Genomic DNA, 23,011 nt, shown 5'->3' on the forward strand with positions numbered 1-23,011 from the left:
TTGCTCCTACCTCAGGTGCAAGGAGTCGATGTGGAATGAGGGTGTGTGTGAGAACGCCATACATTCAGCTTGTGGAATAGTCCTTTCCTTGATTTAGAGTCCCCTGGAAAAAACCGCAACCCTCCCAGATTTATCTCCCTTTTGGAAAGAACACAGAATCCCTCCTTCCTAACTTTTGCCACTCATCTTGAAACAGGAGCTAATTGGTTTCCCACAACGTTATTATCCTGAGAAAAGTTCTAAGCATTATAAGTTGTTGATATCAAAACCAACAGCCATGGTATCAGTTTTTAATGCCAGAGCTCAACCCTAGAATAGATGAGGGAAAGGCAGAAGAAAAGTGCTTCTTTTATCTCCTCCACAAAAATAAATGGTTTCCAAAGCTATGGCTCTATCATGTGAACAAGGCTTGCAATAGTAAATAATATGGTGTACATAAAATTTTACTCCCCCTTGACACCCTTGTGTGTTACCCTACCATGAAATAAAATTCGTTGCCCCTCTTGTTTCTATCAGCTAATCAGCCTGCAGGTTTTAAAGGCACAGTTTAAGAGTCACACAAAAGAAGCAGTAATTAGGCAGTATAATCTAGGAATTTAATGGTTTCGGTGCGCTAGAGGGAACAACGTATTTATTATACTAGTGCATTATTCATTAGTATAACAGCTTTCTCAGCCATCTGCCAGCATTATATCCAGGCACGTACCTATCAAAGGCCATATTTTCAAGAGGAATTTGCTAATTCCAAAAGGAGAAAGGCAGAATTTCCCTTTCTTTTTTTCCAAACCACGAGCAGTAAGCAGCCTATTCAAACCAAGCTGTAAAATCTGAATTCATCCAGTTTGTCGATAAATGGGTATTCAGCTCCACGGGCGTTGAGTAGAAATGACAAGAAAACTAAGCACAATATTCATCCAACCTCCAGCTAGTCAAACACCGAGGCCAAAACTCCCACTAAGGCATATTAGTAATTGGAGGTTAGCTGAGTATGGTAAGATTTGCCTCCAGGTGACAAGATGAGAAAATGTGTGTGAATCAGAACAGGAGTTCTTCCAGGCTGTTGGTAACGTGCAACGTATGAGTAACCTAGGCATGCTAGTAATGAATAAATGGTATTTTTGTGTGTGAGCTAGTTAGCTACGAGCACCCTCAGTGCTCAGGTCAGGTCAGCAAAGTTATGGAACTTGCTCCATTTGAAAGTGTTTGTTTTCTGAAGCACCAAGCCTCAAAAGCCCATGACACCATGCTGAAAAACAAGCCAGAAAATAAAATTTTCTCTTCAAATATAGTATGGGAGAGTGAAGGACATAGCATGAGTCAACAGGGGAGCCATTCAGAGACCACAAAAACGTCAAGGTTGTCAATAACGTCAATAGCTGTGACAAAAAAACAACATACCTGTCACAGATGTAGGAAGAGTGTTGGATTTTTTAAGCTGTTCTCTGCGTTCAAACCTTGAGAGGGGAGTCTCAGCTTTCTTCTCTGCCTGGGCTGCGGGTCTAGGCAATGTACTAGTTCTGCTGCTGCTGCTGCTGCTGCTTTTAGTATCTGTCTGATTGCTGATACTGGCCTAGCGCAAAGAACAACAACAAAAACCACATTACAATGGTACCTCGGGTTACATACGCTTCAGGTTACGTACGCTTCAGGTTACAGACTCCGCTAACCCAGAAATAGTACCTCGGGTTAAGAACTTTGCTTCACGATGAGAACAGAAATCGTGCTCCGGTGGCGCGGCAGCAGCAGGAGGCCCCATTAGCTAAAGCGGTGCCTCAGGTTAAGAACAGTTTCAGGGTAAGAACGGACCTCCAGAACGAATTAAGTACTTAACCTGAGGTACCACTGTACAATTTTAATATTTCATTATAACATAGTAATAATATATTTACAGTGCAATCTTATACACTTGTAGCCCCACTGAGTTCAGACTACCACATAAGTGGGTTATAAGACTGCAGCTTTGGTAGTTTGGATTTGATATCCCGCTTTATCACTACCCTAAGGAGTCTCAAAGTGGCTAACATTCTCCTTTCCCTTCCTCCCCCACAACAAACACTCTGTGAGGTGAGTGGGGCTGAGAGACTTCAGAGAAGTGTGACTAGCCCAAGGTCACCCAGCAGCTGCATGTGGAGGAGCGGGGAAGCGAACCAGGTTCACCAGATTACGAGTCCACCGCTCTTAACCACTACACCACACTGGCTCTCATAGATTACCACTGGTAATCATAGAATTGCAGCCTAGATGAATTAGTACTCACCTAGGAATAAGCCCCAGACCAGGGGTACACAACCTAAGGCCCAGGGGCAGGATGCAGCCCAATCACCTCAATCCGGCCCGCCGACGGTCCGGGAATCAGCATGTTTTTACATGAGTAGAATGTGTCCTTTTATTTAAAATGCATCTCTGGGTTATTTGTGGGGCATAGGAATTCATTCAATTTCCCCCAAAAATATAGTCCGGCCCACTACATGGTCTAAGGGGCGGTGGACCGGCCCACAGCTGAAAATGGTTGCTGACCCCGGCCCCAGACTGACAAGCAAATGAACCAATAATGCGACAATGTCATTTCCTCCAATTTTCTCATTTGTCCAATTGTACATTTTGTTCTCCATGTTTCCACATTAGTTTGTGTGTTTTTTTTCTTTTTCTTTTTCTTAAAAAAAACCTCATGAAAATTCACCAGCCTTCTAGTGTGAATTTCTCCTAAAATAAATAATAATAATAATAATAATAATAATAATAATAATAATAATAATAATAATAATACCCCGCCCATCTGGCTGGGTTTCCCCAGCCACTCTGGGCGGCTTCCATAGAAACAAAAAATACAGTAAAATATCACAGATTAAAAGCTTCCCAGAACAGGGCTGCCTTAAGATGTCTTCTAAATGTCAGGTAGTTATTCATCGCTTTGACATCTGATGGGAGGGCGTTCCACAGGGCGGGCGCCACTACCGAGAATGCCCTCTGCCTGGTTCCCTGTAGCTTTGCTTCTCGCAATGAGGGAACCGCCAGAAGGCCCTCGGCGCTGGACCTCAGCGTCCGGGCAGAATGATGGGGGTGGAGACGCTCCTTCAGGTATACTGGGCCGAGGCCGTTTAGGGCTTTATAGGTCAACACCAGCACTTTGAATTGTGCTCGGAAACGTACTGGGAGCCAATGTAGGTCTTTCAAGACCGGTGTTATGTGGTCTCGGTGGCCGCCCCCAGTCACCAGTCTAGCTGTCGCATTCTGAATTAATTGTAGTTTCCGGGTCACCTTCAAAGTTAGCCTCACGTAGAGCGTATTGCAGTAGTCCAAGCGGGAGATAACTAGAGCATGCACCACTCTGGTGAGACAGTCCGCGGGCAGGTAGGGTCTCAGCCTGCGTACCAGGTGGAGTTGGTAGACAGCTGCCCTGGATACAGAATTGACCTGCGCCTCCATGGACAGCTGTGAGTCCAAAATGACTCCCAGGCTGCGCACCTGGTCCTTCAGGGGCACAGTTACCCTATTCAGGACCAGGGAGTCCTCCACACCAGCCCGCCCCGTCCCCCCAAAATAATACTTCTGTCTTGTCAGGATTCAACTTCAATCCATTAGCCGCCATCCATCCTCCAACCGCCTCCAGACACTCACACAGGACCGTCACCGCCTTCACTGGTTCTGATTTGAAAGAAAGGTAGAGCTGGGTATCATCTGCGTACTGATGAAAACCCAGCCCAAATCCCCTGATGATCTCTCCCAGCGGCTTCATATAGATGTTAAAAAGCATGGGGGAGAGGACGGAACCCTGAGGCACCCCACAAGTGAGGGCCCAGGGGTCTGAACACTCATCCCCCACCACCACTTTCTGAACACGGCCCAGGAGAAAGGAGCGAAACCACTGTATAACAGTGCCCCCAGCTCCCAGCCCTAGCTCCCAGCCAAATACATACTTTTGCAAGGCAGTTTCATGTTATATAGAAATGTATGCTATATGCATCCCCCCAAATGTATATAATTTCACTAATATGCATTCCCCAAGCGTACTTAATCCCCAGTAGAATGCATTTCTGTCCACATTACATGGCATTGCCAAATTCATAGAAGTGGCAAATTTCAAAAAGTGAAAACAAAGTAGGCTTGCCTTGCGAGGTGTACCAAGTTGAATTGTTCCCTCATATCTCTGCTTCTGAGTAAACAGCATAGACTGCATTGCTATTTACATGCTTCATTGCGGCATTCACATGGTTAGTGTCAGACTATGACCTGGGAGACTCAGCCATGAAGCTCACGGAGTGACCTTGAGCCAATCACTGCCTCTCAGTCCAACCTACTTCACAGGGTTGTTGTGGGAATTAAATGAGGAAGGGGAGAACTATGTATGACACTTTGAGGTGGTAAGGCAGCAGACAAGATAAAAGAATGTAAGCCACCAGAATGACCACAAAAAGCTGAAAACTGCAGCAGAGCAAACCAAGCACAGACACAAACTTCCTCTGTCCTCACATGCTTGGCTTTCAGGGTTGCAAGAGACAGTTGCATGTTCCCTAAGGTATGGGAGGGACGCGGGTGGCGCTGTGGGTTAAACCACAGAGCGTAGGACTTGCTGATCAGAAGGTTGGCGGTTCGAATCCCCGTAACGGGGTGAGCTCCTGTTGCTCGGTCCCTGCTCCTGCCAACCTAGCAATTCGAAAGCACGTCAAAGTGCAAGTAGATAAATAGGTACCGCTCCGGCGGGAAGGTAAATGGCGTTTCCGTACACTGCTCAGGTTCGCCAGAAGAGGCTTAGTCATGCTGGCCACATGACCCGGAAGCTGTATGCCAGCTCCATCGGCCAATAAAGTGAGATGAGCACCACAACCCCAGAATCGGTTACGACTGGACCTAATGGTCAGGGGTCCCTTTACCTTTACCTTTAAGGTATGGGAAGTGCTGCGGCTCCACTTCCCTCCTAACTGTCCAGAGTTCCTTTCGGTTTGGCTGCCCTCTACATTTGTACTGACCCCAGATTACCATATTTTTCCATGTATAAGACGACCCCTATTTTGGGGAACTCCAAATAAAGAAAATGCCTGACCAATGCTGCCAATCGCACGCATCGCCGGCAACAGCTGTCAATCATCCGCCCAATTGCAGCAGCAGCCCTTGACGCAGCCAACAATCACCCGCCCAATCACCGCTGACACTTTCCTGCTCGTGGCTGGAACCTATCGCACTTCCCCCCTCTGCACTACCTGTGTATAAGACAAACTCCCATTCTTAAAATTCTTACAGAATAAAAAATACATTGTCTTGTACACGGGAAATTGCAGAATTTACCAGCGGGCTGTGTCACATGTGGAATGGATGGATGGAGGGAGGGAGGGATGAGAGGAGTGAGAACTGCAGTGGGAAAAGGGAAAGGTTTGAGGTTTCCAGGATGTGATAACACAAAAGGTTCTCTTGAGATAATTTCACTTATGGACAGAAGGAGCTGTGTGCTGTTGTTGGGGAGGCCTGCAGTGAGGTGTGAACAGCAGACTTCGGCATGAACCCTTGGCTTCTTTGGGAACAGTTGGCCAGCAAAATTGGAAGGGGGGGGGGACAAGCAGCCAAGTTCTGCTTGAGAGAAGGTGCCAATAACACAAATCCACATGCTGTCCGTGGGAGAGGGTGCACGTACATAAGATGGAAAAAATCGGGGGAAGGAAGGCTTGCAATTTTTTGCCGGCTCCCATTTAGCGTTGAAGTCACAAATGGTTGCTTACCAACAGGAAACGGCTATCTGCTCTCTATATGTGGACATACTGCTCTTATTCTTTCACCATCTCCTCAATGAGTATCGTGCAATATGGAAAAGGTTGCATTTCTCTCTCCAAACCACAAAACAGGCTTAGAAATGAGGACTCCAAGATTCTTCTGGTCTCTCAACAGTCCAGTTCTACTACGAATGAAGAATGGTCATGACCACGACAAAACCACGTATTTCCTCACTGTCTTTACTAGCCAAAGCTTAAATAATTTCTAAAATCTGAAGGCAGCTAGGGAGAGAAAAAAATCAAAATACTTCACCTGCAGATTTATGTACTTACATTTTCTTTAGCAAGTTTCTCAGCTTGCTTTGCCTCCCTGGCTTGTCTCCTTTCCTCTCTGGTCGCCTGCTGCTCTCGAAAGCCCTTCTGCTTTTGCAGAGCCAACGTGATCCAGAGCGGCTGTGCGGTTTCAACTTTTTCAATCAGCTTGGAGCCGTCTATGGAATGTCTGCTCTGAAGAACTGGCCTTTCTAGAAGAACACAACGCACAAGGGTTTCAATTTCTATGACAGAGACAGAGATGCATACAAGATATCCAAGAGGAATATGTCGCCCAGTATTCACTAAGTATGGCTTAGTGTGGTGCAGCGGTCACAGCGCTGGACTAGCACTGGGCAGACCAAGGTTCAAATTCCCACTGCTGTAACATTTCTTTTTAGGGGAGTCAATAACTTCCTAATGATCCCTAGCGCGGAATTCACCTTTCCCCCTGCCGAACACAGGGTCAATATTTTCATTGTGCTATTTGCCATGACCCCAAAATCCCTTTCCTAGCAAGTCACTGTGCCAGCTCAGACCCCATCAGTGTATCCACCACTAAGTAGCTGATATAGCTCAGTCAGTAAAGCATGAGACACTTAAATATCAAGGTCCTGGGTTCAAGCTCAACACTGGGCAAAATATTCCTGTACTGCAGGGGGGTGGACCGGATGACCCTCATGGTCTCTTCCAACTCTACAATTTTATGATCCCACAATTCTATGATCTATTATCTTTTTTAAAAAGTAGTAAACAGATGATCTCACAGCATAGCTATCCTCTCCTCTCTCACCTTCAACATTTGCTGTTAGCCAAATCAGGTTTGGCTCCAACTGAGCCTTTCATCCCTTTTCTCCTTCATTGTGAGCTTAGCTCCACACTTCTAGAAAACATTTGGGTGAGACTTCAGCAGCGCCAACTTTTTCAACAATTTTGTTAACAAGATCTTTGCATCCTTAGATCTCGGTGCAAGCTGTCCTAGAAATGTCAAAACTTGTTTTATCTGTAACCATCTATTGAGCACTAACACCTCTGTCTATTTCTAGAAAGCGTGGGGGTTCAATTTTGGAGTTATTTGACATGCTATTTTGGGATATTTGGGCAAACTTTCAAGCTTGCAAATAGCCATGCTGCAGAAAATGAAGTTTAGAAGTCCCGCACAAGACGGATGCCCAAAAGGGCTACATCATCATGGAGCAATCTCTGGAATCAGACAGAATTCCACCACTGCCATTCATTTCAATGGAACACAAGCCAAAGGATTAATGCACAGATCTACCCCTCCTGTTGAAGTGAATGGGGAAGGCTTGCATGCACAGGAGCTCTGTATGGGGACACTACATTTGGATGCAGGGATTTACTGCAATAACATGACTTGCCCAAAATGTAGATGTAGGAAAATGTGGAGGAGTCCTTATTGGGATATAATGTATTTTTTGCTCTATAAGACTCACTTTTCCCCTCCTAAAACGTAAGGGGAATTGTGTGTGCATCTTATGGAGTGAATGCAGGCTGCGCAGCTATCGCTGAAGCCAGAACAGCAAGAGGGATCGTTGCACAGTGATCCCTCTTGCTGTTCTGGCTTCTGGGATCCAGAATATTTTTTTTCTTGTTTTCCTCCTCCAAAAACTAGGTGCGTCTTATGGTCAGGTGCGTCTTATAGAGCGAAAAATACGGTAAGTTTACTGGGATGCATTTACACACACATGAACATCTCTAGATTACTCAGATTAATTAGTTGCTTGTATTGTCAAGCACTGTGTTTCCTGCAATGTGACATGATACAAAAAACTTTCCCCGCTATGTGTACTCTAATTTTATGCAATGAAAATAATCACTTTATGCGTCAGTCCTTAAAGAGATGTGTGAAATCACCCCTGGTGTGCGCATAATAAAACTTTGATGGAATCCAGTAATGAACCTATAAAAACCACCACCGAGGAAATTATACAATACTGTTTAAGGCTGACATTTCGGATATTGATCTCCCTTGCTCATCACAGAGCTGTATTTAGGGGCTGCATTTCTTTGCCTACCTTTTTTCAACGGCTCTGGCTTCTTCTCTGTTCTCTCTCTCCATGGCATGGTGATGGATGGGAAAAAGGACCTCTTCTCCCTAGACTCCTCCTCTTCCCCCTTGCTTGCCTCGTGGGCTTGTGAAAGCAGAGAGCTCCCTTTAGCTTCCGTTTTTCTCCAGGTGGTGTCAGGCTCCATTTTAGCCACCCTTTGCCCTGTGGATTCGGTTAAGTGAGACCTGCGCATTTTTGAGAGAGGGGATGATGGCGGAGTTTGGCTGGTGGGCTTGGGAGCCAATGCAGGTTTTTGCAGGAGTGGTGATTTGCAGATGGGTTTATCTTGACTAGGTGCAGACACGTGACTGCTAGCTGGGAGAGATACCGGTGCGGCTGTCGTATAATTCTGATTAACATTAGCTGAGGAGCTCTTCACAGAATTAACCATGGCATCCTTTCTCTCTTGGCTTGGGGATTTGTTCTCTTTTAAAAACATATTATTTGCATCTTTCTCACTGTCAGGCGTAACCAGCGGGGTGGGCACCCCGTCAAAACTGTCTCCTGCGCTGTACCTTTTCTTCTTCTTCTGCTCAGCTTGCTGATCATAGTGAAAGCGCAAGGAGTAGTTGGTCCTCCTTAATTTCACCCCAAATGGGGACACATTTTCTTCTCCATTTGGGGAAGTACTGTCCAGTTTCCTTGTACCAACCTTCTGCTGTGTTTCCATAGCAGCTGCTGCACTTTCCGACTGGGCAACTTCCTTACTTAGAGAATGCGAGGCGCCTGGAACAAGGAAAGATGGGAGATCTTTGGCAAATTTACAACCCTCGGTGTTGCCTGCCACTTCGCGATGCATTTCAGTATTTCCTGTAGGTGTTCCAAGATTATTCCCTGCAGCTGACAGTGCCTCGGTATGAACTGTCTCTTGGGTTGAATGGACCGTGGGTAGACCCAACTGCTTGGCTGGGGTTTCTGCTTCAAGGCCAACTTTACTCTCGGCGCTTGCATTAGCCGAAAACTTCTGCCAGGCAGGAGTTATAGAAAACTTTGCACTTGCAGATAAGGTCTTGCGCAAATTACCATGGGAAGCGTTTTGTCCTTTGGGTGTCCAATCATCGCTATGCCTACTGAGGCTTCCTTTGTCTCTCTCATTGCGCTGGCCATTTTCTGCACTTTTTAAGATTTTTGACCTAATAGAAGCCCACTCAGCTGGGATGGTTTGGTTGCCCAATGGCTCTTGGGCATATTTCATTTTACTATTCCTACGCTTCGCATCTGGTGACGTATTCCGTGCGTCCATCGTTTTTCTCTCTTCTGTTAAGCCAAGGAGAGATTTGCAAGCCGTATCTTTTATCTGATTGAGGTTGACCGCAGTTCCACAGAGCTGCGCTCCGGTGACCAAAATTGCTGTGTGGGGGACGCACAAAGAAGTCGGGGGACCGTGAGAACCTTTGCTGGATTTAGGAGTTGTCAATTCTTTTGCAGCTGAAGGAGTTGGTGCCTCTTTGACAGGCGTAACTGGGCTCAGATTTACTTTCGGAAATATAATTTGCTTTTCTCCAGAGGATACTTGGAAGGTAAATCCCCTGGGCATAGTTTGCCTCGCATCAACTTCCTGCCATCGGAGCTCCTCGCCTAAGATTCTTTCCTGCTCTTGAGCTTCAATGTCCCTTTTCTGGTGGTGCCTTAGAGTTTCTTCTTCCTTCTGCTCTTTGTCTGGCTGCTTTAATGTTTGCTGGCTAGCTTCTTTAAGTGGAAGATCTTTCTCAGGGCTTTCCAAATGTTGCTCTCCCAAATGAATATTTTTGTCCAGTTGCAACGGGAAGGATTTGTCTTGTTCTTTTGGCTTTTCCAGTGGACTTTGTCCTTCTAAACTAGGGGATTTCTGTTCTTCCAGCTTTTGCCCTCCTTCCCTCTCTATCAACTCTTCCCGTTGCATCTTCTTCTCAGGCCATGGCTGTGGTTCACATCGTCTGTCTTCTGCTGCTGATCTAACTGGTTTATCCAGTTCTTGCTGATCTTGTTTGTCCTTATTCATTTTCTCCTTTAGATTCTGTGGTAGTTCTTCTGGTCTCTTTTGCTTTTCCAGCTTTATGGCACTCCCCTTCCTTTCCAACCTTTCTTCACCTTCTAGATTCCTTTTTTCCTCTAGATTTTTTTGTCTCAGGTCTGTTTGCCTTTTTTGCACTTGAAGTACTTCCTGTTTCAGTTCATCCTGCTTTTCAGCCTCATTCATTTGCTCTTTCAGTCCTTGTGCTCTCTGTCCTAAATTCTGATGCCCTTGTTTTTCTTCCTGCCATTTTTGCGTCCCCTGTTCTTGTCTGTCTTTCCACCCTTGCTGAAAGAGCTTTTTATGTTGTTGCTTTGCCTCTAATTCTCTGTGTCCCTTTTCTTCTACTTCTTCTTGATCCTTCTGTTCCTGCCATTTTTGCTCTTCCAGTTCTTGATGTCTTTGATCTTCCTCTTGCCTTTGCCTTTCAATCGCCAGTTCTTGCCACTTTTGCTCTTCCAGCTGCCTTTGCACCTCCATTTCTCGGTGTCTTTGCTCTTCCAGTTGCCTTTGTGCCTTCAGTTCCTGATGCCTTTGCTCTTCCAGTTGCCTTTGTACCTTCAGTTCCTGATGCCTTTGCTCTTCCAGTTGCCTTTGCGCCTCCAGTTCCTGATGCCTTTGCTCTTCCAGTTGCCTTTGTGCCTTCAGTTCCTGATGCCTTTGCTCTTCCAGTTGCCTTTGCGCCTCCAGTTCCTGATGCCTTTGCTCTTCCAGTTGCCTTTGTGCCTTCAGTTCCTGATGCCTTTGCTCTTCCAGTTGCCTTTGCGCCTCCAGTTCCTGATGCCTTTGCTCTTCCAGTTGCCTTTGCGCCTCCAGTTGCCTTTGCGCCTCCAGTTCCTGATGCCTTTGCTCTTCCAGTTGCCTTTGTGCCTTCAGTTCCTGATGCCTTTGCTCTTCCAGTGGCCTTTGCGCCTCCAGTTCCTGATGTCTTTGCTCTTCCAGTTGCCTTTGCTCTTCCAGTTGCCTTTGCGCCTCCAGTTCCTGATGTCTTTGTTCTTCCAGTTGCCTTTGCGCCTCCAGTTCCTGATGCCTTTGTTCTTCCAGTTGCCTTTGCGCCTCCAGTTCCTGATGCCTTTGCTCTTCCAGCTGCCTTTGCGCCTCCAGTTCCTGATGTCTTTGCTCTTCCAGTTGCCTTTGCTTTTGTTCCTTTAGTTCATGCTGCTTTCCTTTTTCCTGTTGCATTTGTTCCTCTGGTTCCTGAAGGCCCTCTTCATACCTTCTCTGCTCCTCCAGTCCTTTGTGCCTCTGCATCTGAAATTCTTGATGCCTCCGTTTTTCAAGACTTTTCTTCCCCTCTCGATCCTTTCTCTCCTCCATCTTCAAAAGCTGCTCTTCTTCCTGAAGCTTCTGTTTCTTCCCTTCTTTTTCCCTTTGGCATTCTTGAAGTCTTTTGTGTTCCGTGTGGGTTTTTGACTCTGCTTCAGCCATTTCTACTTTCTTCTCAGTCTCCAAGTTTCTCCAGCAATGTTCTAGCTTTCTTTTGCCCTCTTTCTGTTCTTGGCTTTCCCTATGCTGGATAGGCTTGTCTGCAACATGGTAGCCATCATGTTTGGAGAGCTTATCTTCATACAATTGTGGTTCTAGGATTTCTTGTTCAACCTCTGCCACTGCCACACTTTGCATCTCCTAGTGTCAGGAAACAGAAACAGTTTAATTTAACATTTTTTATTTATGCATCCTATGCTGTGTGGAGCAACAGGGTAATAATTAATTAGTGTTTTAAGTCAATAACCCTGGAGTTCATAATGAACCGCCTTACATTTTAGTTCTTTTTGCTATAAATAAATGCATACACATACGTTTGGTCACAACACTGCGCCATAAATTATGGCTAAGTTAACCAGTCTGTGCACACAGTTCAAGTTACTCACTTTGCTCCTCCACTCCTCCAGCAAGAAAACAAACCATGAAGCATCTGGTTTAGCATTATTTTTCAACCAGTGCTTGTGGTTCTTTTCTCTCAAACATACAATCTGAAGCCAAGCTTTGTTCTTAGCTTCCCAATCGTAGTTTGTTGGAGAGAAACAAATAATGCCAAGCCAGATGTTTCATGGTCATTTTCCCCCACCGGAAGAAGGGAAGAGAAAAGTGGAAGAACTTAAGCTGCATTCACTAGCACACAACTTGAGGACAAATGTCTTACCCATAGTTTATGGCTAAGCATGAAAACGCAGCCAGTGGATCATCAAAATACTTTGCCATTCACTAGGAATGACATTCTGGAACAGAAAGGCAAGATCATAGCAGCCTCGGGACATGGATCTACAAAATCCCTTCACCCTGGTGCAACTCTCCTATTTTAATCCCGTACACCAGGCATGTTCAACAGGTCAATCGCGAAGGTGTTCTAGGTTGTCCGTTGAATGTTCTAGGTCGACCCCCCCAAAAAAGCTCAAGAACTCTTGATCTCCCCAATCCCAAAAAAGCTCAAAGCTGTAGGTCCTCCTTTCAAAAAAAAAGCTCAGTTTTTTTATACTGGGAGTAGATGGCAGCCTCTGGGGAGTTGGACATGCCTGCCCTACACCAATGGAGGAACTGACTCCAAAGTCACCAAAAACAAAACAAAACACATTACCACCATTTTCAATCAATGTTGAAGGAAAAGTGCATGCTGTAAGAATAAATCTCCGTCTTTCATCATTACAGCCAACGAAGGCATAGACATTAACAAAACATATGCTGGAAAACAGGAAATTTTGTCCTTCACAGAGCTTACCCTACTTTCTCAACGATTTCCTTTGCTTTCAAGCTTCTTATTTTCTTTACATACCATTATTTTCTAAGTAAATAAAACAAATACTTGGCAAACAGAGTAGGAAAAACAATACAGCAGTCAATTTATGGTCATCTACAGTATTTGAAGAATGACTGATCGTGCAGCCATTCCCAACTGCTTTGAATCTTGCATTATTTATACGTCTCAGTGCAGCAAACTTTTGTGAAAAAGGCACAAATAAGTAGACATAGCACATGTGAGCAGCAATGTAACTGAGGGGCAAAGTGCATGGCAAGAAGGTATGATTGCTTGCTATACTTAAAAGCTGGAGGCCAGGACAATCAACACAACCAATTTTTATGTTGTTTTTGTTTAACTAAATGACTGTTCTTGGGACTCTTCTGATTCTGGCTCAATTTACATTTCAATGGTTGTCCACCATGCAAGAGAATTCTCAAGAGCATCCCACAATTCCCACAAAGCATATTTACTGGGGGGGGGGGGGTTGCCCCTAGAACCACTCCTCAAACATGACTGTGGGGGTTGATTTGTCAGAGGGACTTGTTTGAAAGATACCTATTCTTGAAAATATGTATTTGTGATTCAGGATCACAAGTATTCCACCATTCAGTTTCCACTCATCTGAGAAATTTTCACATTACAGCTGATGGCAAGATCTTGTGTCTAAAGACTGGAATGAACAATGTACTTCTCTTAAACAGAAGCATGAGAATAAAACAGCAGCCTTGCTAGAATACACAAAAACATTAGGCAGGCAGATGCTCCTGGGAAACTCACAAGCAAAATATGGGGATCATCTCAGTGGTTTGCCTCCAGCATTTAGTAATTAAGAGCATGCTGCCTCTGAACAAGGTGACATGATTCTAACTTTATAGATAACAGCTGGTGAAATTGTCCTTTATAATTATCCACCTTTTAAAAAGCAAAGAAAATGTGTCTAGTTCTTTTTTAAGGAACATAATCAGTTAATGCCGGTGTATAAATAGCTGTTCACCTGGTCACCTTTAAGAAACAGGTTACCATGTAAAGATGGTTTACTAAAATTAACACTCCACCCCTCGCTGCTTTTAGATATCCATTGGTGCACATACATACAGGTATGTGGGCATACAGGCTATTAAGATAATTATTAGGCTACTAATGTTTATGGACTTATTTCCATGATTCAATCAGTACTCGTCATAGTGTCTGGTGGCAATGAACGCCCTAAGCCGATTACATGTTGTCTGATGGTTAAGCAAGAACATAAATACTGGACAAAGAGTGAGCAGATAAGATTCAAACGTTATACACAGCTCTTAGTAGACCTGTCTGTCTCACAATCAATGACTAAAACGTTCATCTAAGTTATGTCTGTATCTGTGACTATACAGAAAGCAGATAAATTTCAATACCTGTGATAACCTTCTGTGCTTTTTGGAAACCCTCTGATTCTTTGGCTTAACAGAGAGTTTGTGCTTTGCTGCACTGTTGTCCAGGCGGGCAATTGCCAGGGGAATTGCATCGAGGTTGACCGTTTCAATTGTGCCAGAAGGTGAGTGATGCCTTTTCGGCCGCGATGATGATTTGACCGGTGTAACCTGTTAAATCGTCGCAAGTGGAAATGAACTTGATTTAAACAGTTGAATCGACAGGTTTAAAAGGATTAGCAGATTTAAAACAAAACAAACCCTGAATTGAACAGTGGCTCCGTTAATGAACTCAGAGCAAAATCCAGAAGTTTCCTTTTGTGGAAACACAGCTTCTCATAGGGGCACCTCATTTTTCCAGTCAAATGGAAGAACCGCCTCCTCTTCTATTATGTAGCCAAGACACTCAAGCACCATGCTATCCCTATGCAAACCACCAGGTCCTGATGTTTCTTGACGCAGGGCAAGAGATCTGGTCTGCCCCCAATGGGGCCACACATCAATGCTCACTGCCACACAACTTAGTCCAACCTCTCCCTTTGATCACTCAAGTACTCTGTTAGCAGCAGCTAATATGGACTGGGAATTAGCACTGGGACAGAATCCACTTCATCAGTACAGCCTCACAAGAAAAAGGCTGACTGGATATATCCCAGTCCCCTTGCCAGCAAGGGTTCACCATTTTGTGTCCCTTCCTCAGTGGTCATACAAGAACCAAGGGAGCAGTGGGGAAGGTGAATTAGGGGCAAGACTAGGCTTGGTAAGTCCTTCAATTATCTGCAAGCCCAGGAGAGCTGCCCTACACGGCTCCTCTGTTTGCCAACACAGCAAATGTAAGGTATTTCAAGTTGTAGACAAGTTTCACAGTTCACACAAGGCTGTGTATAAATAATGCTTTTAAAAGTTGTAGGTCATCCTAGGAATTGGTGTTATGTACTGAAGTTCTCACCCTGGGCCAGCAGGGGGATACTGTAGATAGTCTTCACTCAGGTCCACATATATATGCAAATAAGGGATTGAAAGTGATGTTCAGTGATTGGCTAGTTACAGAAAATGGTTACTGTTGCGTTCTAGTGGAGCTCTATATAAGCAGGCTGGCTGAACCCTTCAGTTCAGTTCTGTTCTGGCCTGTGAATAAACAAGAGCTGTTTGAAGAATCGCTGTGTCGTCTGATGTGTTCACCCACAACTTAACATTACCCATACTTCTGTTTATTGAGCCAGGACTATAGTAAGCCTCCATTCAGAGTTGTGGCTCAGTAATATATTCTAAGCTTTGGATGTATGAGACCCAGTTCGAACCTCTAGCACCTCTCCTTAAAAGAAGTCACCCACTCTACCGCTCCATAGGACCTTATCAAGCAATGCTATACTCACATTATACCAAGATCAAATCCTGCTACACCACAGTATGCGAGCATCACTGAGATTTCCTACCAGCTTATACTTCATGACATTTTGCCAGTATGGTGAAGGTTCTGTCAAATCCCATAGCTCCTCAACCAGCGGATCTACAGTAGAAGATTGCACCTTAAAAGACCCACTCGCAGAACACACAAGATCCCTTGGTCTGGGTCAATATGCAGTAGTTTCTCATTTCCTTACAAACCTGTGGCTTCCCTTCTGATTCAGTAACAAGTTCCTTGGCACAGAGTTCTGAAATTTAAAAATTCAGGAAGGGACGCTCCTTGACTTATCACTAATTACTCTACCGAGACTAAGCAAATATTAAGTGGCAGCCCTACACAAAATTTAAGAGGCTTTTTAATCTAATATTTATTTGCCCTTGTTTAATAAGCTCGTTAGATGCCTTGTAGAAATCAGCCAAAATGTCATAAATGTTAATAGGCTCATAATCAGCAATGGCAGCAGTAAGTACAGAAATATGAAGAGTGTAGCACTTTCCAAATTTTAGGTATTCTGGGCTTTGTAAAGCTCTACTGAATCATGTGACATATTTATTTTGTCACCCATAGCCAAATATGTGTTTGTTTCTTTGGTTAGCTTCATACACCACCTGCTGATGCTTGGATCTCACTTCCCTCTTAAGAGTTGCCAGATTCAGACCCTGCAAAAACCTGAGCCTTTAAGTGTTGTATGGAAGGTAGAATTTCATCAGCTACAGATTTCCCCACCACAGTGATGTAGTGAGAGGAGAATCCACACCTGGCAGAATCATTTTACTCCTATGTCCTCTTAAGACACCCTGGTCACATCTGCACCATACATTTAAAGCACGTGGCTTTCCTCAAGAATAATTGGAACTGTAGTTCGTTAAGGGTGCTGGGAATTGTAACTCTCTGAAGAGCGAACCACAGTTCCCAGGATTCTTGGGGGGGGGGGGCAGGGCAGGACTGTGCGCTTTAAATGTATGGTGTGGATGTGACTCCTGTCTCTGGATTCCCTGCTCTTTATATCCTCTACATTCTGGGACTTCTTTCCAATCAGCAGATTCCCTTCCTGCCCATGTAGTTCCTCCTGCCCATACTATTCTGCTGCCTTTGGTAGAGTGTACATACAAACGGTGTGATCACATAGCCAGTGGCAGTGGCAGTGGCGTAGCGTGGGTTGCCAGTGCTCGGGACAGCACAGGGCTGGCAGAAAATGGCATGCACATTCAACTGCCTAATGGCATCCGTGTCACCCAGGAGATCACAGCCACAGGGAGTTGTTATGTTGTAAGGAGAGATCACCTCCTGGTCCATGTGGAGAAGCTGCTTTCAATGAAGCCCATTGACAGAAATGCACAGTTATATGGGTACTGAAATTTTGCACCCCTAACAGTTTTGCACACATGGCAACTGCTATGCTACTGGCTACTAGTATGGCCAAAATATCTTGGGGAGGCCAGGAGCCTCTTCCATAGTAACCACCTTCCTAAGGAAGCATAACAGCTTGAACACTACAGTAGTACCTTGCTTTGCATATATTTTGGATTACAAACACGTCAAACCCAGAAGTGCGTGTCCCAGTTTGCAACCTTTTTTTAGATTATAACCCATTTTTGGGGGGATTATGAACAAATTTTTTTGGGAGGCCCCAAACTGCTTTTTTGGGAGGCCTCAAACTGCTAGGTTGGCAGGAGCAGGGACCGAGCCACGGGAGCTCACCCCGTTGCGGGGATTCGAACTGCCTACCTTCTGATTGGCAAGTCCTAGGCTCTGTGGTTTAACCCACAGTGCCACCCGCGTCCCTCAAATAACAATTGAGGCACGCAAGTGGAACTGTCCCACAACCCGTTTCCAGCCGCATCGGATTCCAGCAGATGGGAAACGATGTTGGAAAAGAGATTGAGGGAAGCTTAAAATATAAGCAGGGGAAAGGCTGAGCCCCATCTTCAAACTGAGCCTCCTACTGCCTGCTTACTACTATGACTAGCACAGATTCGGCTTAAAGACACAGATCTACCATCGTCACATGTTTGAGTCCCATATTCACATTTTATGGCTTGGGGGTACATGCTTAGAAATTTCCAGTTGTAACGAAGAAATGTAAGAGCGCCTCCAGACTGTTGGTATTTTGAAGGGGTGATTCATGCATAAACTGGAATGCTGGGTTTGTGCAATTAAACCGGCTTAAAGGGCTCTATTGCCCTAGTGCAACAAATCTACTTTTAAAAAGAAAGGGACTGTTTGCAGTTTGGAAAAGGACAGGAAAAAGGATGTGCAAATGACTAGCAGGAAGACTTGTAAACACAATGCAAGCAAATCTGAACGAATGCTCAATGAAGACCAGGTATAATATAACAGCCATGTAAGCAGACCAGGACAAATGCTCAATAAATAGGTCCTATGGTGGAACCTTAAATGTAATAGCTATAGAGGTCCTTGAAACAAATGCATGACTATTACCTTATCTTCCACTTCCTGCCTTGTTCCACGCAAACTTGCTGGGCTTAATGAATCGGGTGTGCCACCTGACTGGAAAAATAAGATTATGTTTGCCAAATATCACAACTATGGACTACCATTACAGAACTGGTCGAAATTTCTTAACGATCCCCCTCCATCTCCTCAGACTCCTCTGTTCAACAGAGGGACCCTCTGGTTAGCTTCACTGCTCTCAGAACTTTGGTCTGGGAGAGGATGTTAGAAAAAAATATTTTAAATAGTGTTGCATTCTGCCCTGGGAACATATGGTGCCATGGGAACTGAGGGCAGATCCACAATTTATACAGCACACATTGTTGCCTGCTTACAAGTGTTATGCCAGTGCGTCCAGTGGAAAACACATGTAAGATTTCATACTCATGCCTTTAAAAACCTGTGTACGCTTATCTGAAAGAGAAACAGTTCACACACATGTACAGGAGTTGGTTAAGACTGTTATTCTTGATGCCTTTGGGAGGTAGGGTGTGACAGAAATGAAATTAATAATAATAGTAATAGTAATAGCAGCAGCAGCAGTAATAATAATAATAATAATAGCTGTGCTTGCAATATAAAATATGGAGCTGCCTTGGAGCATTCAATTCTAGTTTACATTGACCTTCAAAGCAATAAAGCCTCAGTGAATGTACAGTGGTGCCTCGCAAGACGAAAAGAATCCGTTCTGTGATTCTCTTCGTCTAGCGGTTTTTTCGTCTTGCGAAGCAAGCCCATTGAAGGATTAGTGGATTAGCGCTATTAGCGGCTTTTAGCGGCTTATCTGCTGATCGGATCAGCTGATAAGCGGCTTAGTGGCTTAGAAAAAGGGGGGAAAGGAAAAAAAACCAGCAGGAACTCGCAAGACATTGTCGTCTTGCGAAGCAAGCCGATAGGAAATTCATTTTGCGAAGCACCTCCAAAACGGAAAACTCTTTCGTCTAGCGAGTTTTCCGACTTGCGAGGCATTCGTCTTGCGGGGCACCACTTTTTCTTATAGACAGCAGCACAACAAAGATCCACCTAGAAGAAAATTTATTTATGTACTTGACAATTTCAAAGTCTGTTCCTCTAAGCTAAAGATGATGCACACTTTCAAGTCCCCTTAAGAGAGACTTGTGCAATGCGCAACACCCAGTGTCGAGACAAGCCTTCGGAATATGCTCTACATATCCTTGAATAAAGGTCTCCATTTCCCAGCTGCCCTAAGAGACAGGGTTCTATCACTTACAATTCATGTGTGTCCCTGAAAGCCTGCAAAGCAAACAATTTATCTCTTAAGTTCAAGGTTGTTGACACTTGTGGTTTTATAAATAAGTCTCCACATTGCATGCTTTTAACTCCCTGAATGCTGAAATTGGTGGGGACTGTATTTTCTTTGTTTTTTCCACGAATTCCTTTTTTTAACAATTGCATTTTCTTTCCTACAAGAAAATGCGCTTGCCTCTGCCTGTTTACCTCAATTCCCAGTAAGCAGCTCTTTAAAAACAAAACCCAAACCTCTTTAGGATTTGTTGTGCTTGAATTTATACTACATACAAACTAGCTCTAAGAAATTATGTGAGTCAGCCAGGGATGCATTTAAAGGCAAATCTATATTATTTGCACTTTTTGAAACAATTCACTAACTGAAAGACAGCTACTTCAAAGTTTGAACTTTTCTGAATTTTGCAAAGCAGTTCTTCAACCATGCAATGTGTACAAAAATACACTGCAGTAAAGTGTGCACAGAAATGCATTTTGTGTTATTATATTATTATTATAATTATTATTACATGTGAATAACATACAAAAACACATTAAATTCGGATAAATTGTGTTGCAAAAATGTGTCTATTAGGCAAAATTGCTTTAAAACGTGTATATTGGAACAATTTGCACTAAAATGCTGGTGAATTTTCAGGATTAGGGTTGTTGTTTTTTTAAAAAAAGTAAATGTGCAAAGTGATGTGGAAATGTAGAGAACTGAAAATTGGAAACACAAGAGAAACTGAAATTGACAGATTTCCCCACCGCTAGGATGAGCTCGCATTGTGGTCTGAGGAATATTGCTTGGATACGTTCTACTTCCTCTGGCACCCAGGAGTGGCATCCATCATTTTTTTCTCATACTTGGTAAGGAGACGAGCACAGAAGGACATTTGAGCCCTCCTCAAATTGCTTCTGACGGATCCTACACTAACTGCCAGAGAAAGGTGTCCTGTTCCCAGGGGCTGGCGCTGTCAGGCTCCAAAATGACTGGGTCTGTGCTGGGTGAGAGAGAATCACACACGACTCCTAGTGCTGAGATACCGAGGAGTGCAATTTGCAAGGAGCTAAGCACAAGATTGCAGCTTGCTCACCTCACCCGAAATGCTGTGAATAGGTGAGAGGTGCCAGCTCATGCGGGTTATAGTGGAAGCAATGCCAACATCATCACCAGCACTTAGCTGAAATGTATAATAGGGCTGGAAGGTCATGGACAAGTCTTGACCTTAACATGCACACAGTATGGGATAACGCACAGTTATGAAGCAAATATAAATGCCGATTCACAAAACTAATCATGGGTAATGAAATGTGAAAACATATGTACCGTATTTTTCGCTATATAAGATGTACTTCTCCCCCTCCAAAAATTAAGGGGAAATGTGTGTGCGTCTTATGGAGCGAATGCAGGCTCCTTGGCTTCAGCAATAGCAACGCGAAGCCTCTGAAGCACAGCGGAAGCGCTCCCGCCGCGCTCCGGAAGCTTCGCGTTGCTTTTGCTGAAGCCTGGAGAGCAAGAGGGATCAGTGCGCACTGATCCCTCTTGCTCTCCTGGCTTCGCTTCGCTGGAGAGGCGCTGCGCAGCTTTCCCTCTCTGCGCAAGCCCCCTTCAGCGAAGCGGGAGGAGAAATGGAAGGGGCTCCATTTCTCCTGCCGCTTCGCTGAAGGGGCGCTGTGCAGAGAGGGAGAGATTTTTTTTTTCTTGTTCTCCCCCTCTATGGTCGGATGCGTCCTATAGAGCGAAAAATACGGTACATTTCTCTATATAGATACTGTCTTCCATTGTCTGTTGTGTTGTTGTTTTTTACATCAGGAAAGTGACTCTAGACTGGACCAATATGTAACGTTCTCAGATCAAGCATCATGACTTGGATGAGCATTGAACTTGTGAACATACCTGTATGTCATGTGTGCGGCATTCAACAGCCACATTGCATCATGTTTGATGATTCTGCAGCTTCTTGAAAGTAGTCCCTCCAAACTCCATCCCCAACACGCACCCAGTGTGAGAAAGTACAAACTCACCACCGCCAGCAGCAGGCAACTGCTTTTGACATTTCCCCAAAGTCAGGTATCAAGGACTTACTTTATTATTGCTCTCTGGAAGGACCATGTCCTGCTGTGCAGCCGTCTCCATGGGGCTACTGAGTAACACATCTGCTTCCAAACTAGCGTTTGCTTCCCCAACTGTCTTCACTGAAACAGTCACTTGTGAAGGTTGGCCAAATTTAATATTCTTGGCCAACTGTTGCTGGGGGAAAAAACAACAACACCCTGCATATTAGAAAGGAAAAACATAGCTGTTCATACCCTCTCCTACACCGTTCATTCCTCTCCAACAGTGATGGGGCCCATAATATTCAGCATTATCAGATGAAAGAGAAGGCAGTTAATTTTAGTAAGTGTATTAGAACAACAGATCACAGGCTACACTTAACACATCTTGATTTGTGTCAATACTCCCATCTTTTATGTTGACCAATTCCCAATGACTGGAACCAGTTGTCTGTTTTTTAACCATAGAGCATCATATTTCTCCACAGAAGTGGCCCCTGTTCTTCTGAGTCTAGGTTTCCACAAAATCCAAATGCCTCCAGTTTTCAGATTTAAAACCAGACAATCTTCATGAGGGTGCAGTACTGAAGAAACTCTACTCAATGGACAAAGGAGTCATGGCGTCCTCTCTCTCCAGCTCCGAGAGAGGAAACAGGAACAAGTAAGAGCAAAAGTACAGTACAACACTACATACAGCAGAAGAGATAAGACTGTCTTCCGTTCCTACACTCTTCCTAGACAGGCATGTGATTTACACCAATTTCATCTGCAGCATCGGAGGCGTGAAATACTAACACTTAGCACATCTTGATTTGTGCCAATACTTCCATCTTTTATGCCAACCAATTCCCAATGGCTGGAACCAGTTGTTTGTTTTTAACCATAGAGCATCCTATTTCTTCACAAAAGTAGCTCCTGTTCTTCTGAATCTAGGTTTCCACAAAATCCAAATGCCTCCAGGTTTCAGATTTAAAACTAGACAATCTTCACGAGGGTGCAGTACTGAAGAAACCCTACTCAATGGCCCTAAAACTGTTAATAATCAAGCTCCCAACAATAGCGGTAGGAGAGAAACAAGGCCCTACCCCACAAATAATTAATTGGTAAAAATTGGTTCTGACTGCATCTATGCTTCTAAGATTCCATTCCACAACAAAAAAGTGATAAATAGGCAGCCCTAAACACAAAGTATTGTAAGTCAAGAACCTTAGGTGACAGCTTATGGGCAGCAGAATGGGAGACACACTAATGTTGCCACCAAAAACTCACCTAAAAGTGAAATTCAAAGTGGATTTGAGGGAATCTGGGGAATTTAGAATCTTAAGATGATATCTGCTGGTTCAAACCAAAGGTCCATCTACTTCAGTATTCTGCTTTCACCATGTCCAACAAGATACTTACGGGAAGCCTGCACCCATGTCAAATGAATGCTTGGGGACTTGCTTAGAGAGGGTTCTGGAGTTTGCTAAAAACAAACGTCCAAGCAAATTTGGTGGCCCCTGCTTCAGCGGAAAATCTGAGAAATTCTGGATGTGTTTCAGAAAGATTCGTAAAATTTCTCAGGAGATTTTGCACAGGTCACAGAAAGACAGATCTGACCTATGGAGTCGAATTCATGGCTAGT

At 44.3% G+C, this 23,011-nt stretch overlaps 1 protein-coding gene across 4 annotated transcripts in view; it reads right to left on the reverse strand.

The window, feature by feature from the left end:
* Positions 1-23,011, reverse strand: part of CRACD (capping protein inhibiting regulator of actin dynamics) — a 114,278-nt gene that overhangs the window by 8,526 nt on the left and 82,741 nt on the right. For all 4 annotated transcript variants that reach the window (XM_081208654.1, XM_081208655.1, XM_081208656.1 and 1 more), the window contains 6 exons: positions 21,419-21,583; positions 18,073-18,141; positions 14,208-14,393; positions 8,051-11,702; positions 6,036-6,226; positions 1,399-1,570 (listed from right to left, as the gene is read on the reverse strand). In XM_081208654.1, the coding sequence (XP_081064780.1) occupies positions 1,399-1,570; positions 6,036-6,226; positions 8,051-11,702; positions 14,208-14,393; positions 18,073-18,141; positions 21,419-21,583 (4,435 nt within the window). The remainder of the gene's footprint in view (positions 1-1,398; positions 1,571-6,035; positions 6,227-8,050; positions 11,703-14,207; positions 14,394-18,072; positions 18,142-21,418; positions 21,584-23,011) is intronic.

Source organism: Podarcis bocagei (genome assembly GCF_964188305.1).
Source record: "Podarcis bocagei genome assembly, chromosome: 9".
NCBI lineage: Eukaryota > Metazoa > Chordata > Lepidosauria > Squamata > Lacertidae > Podarcis > Podarcis bocagei.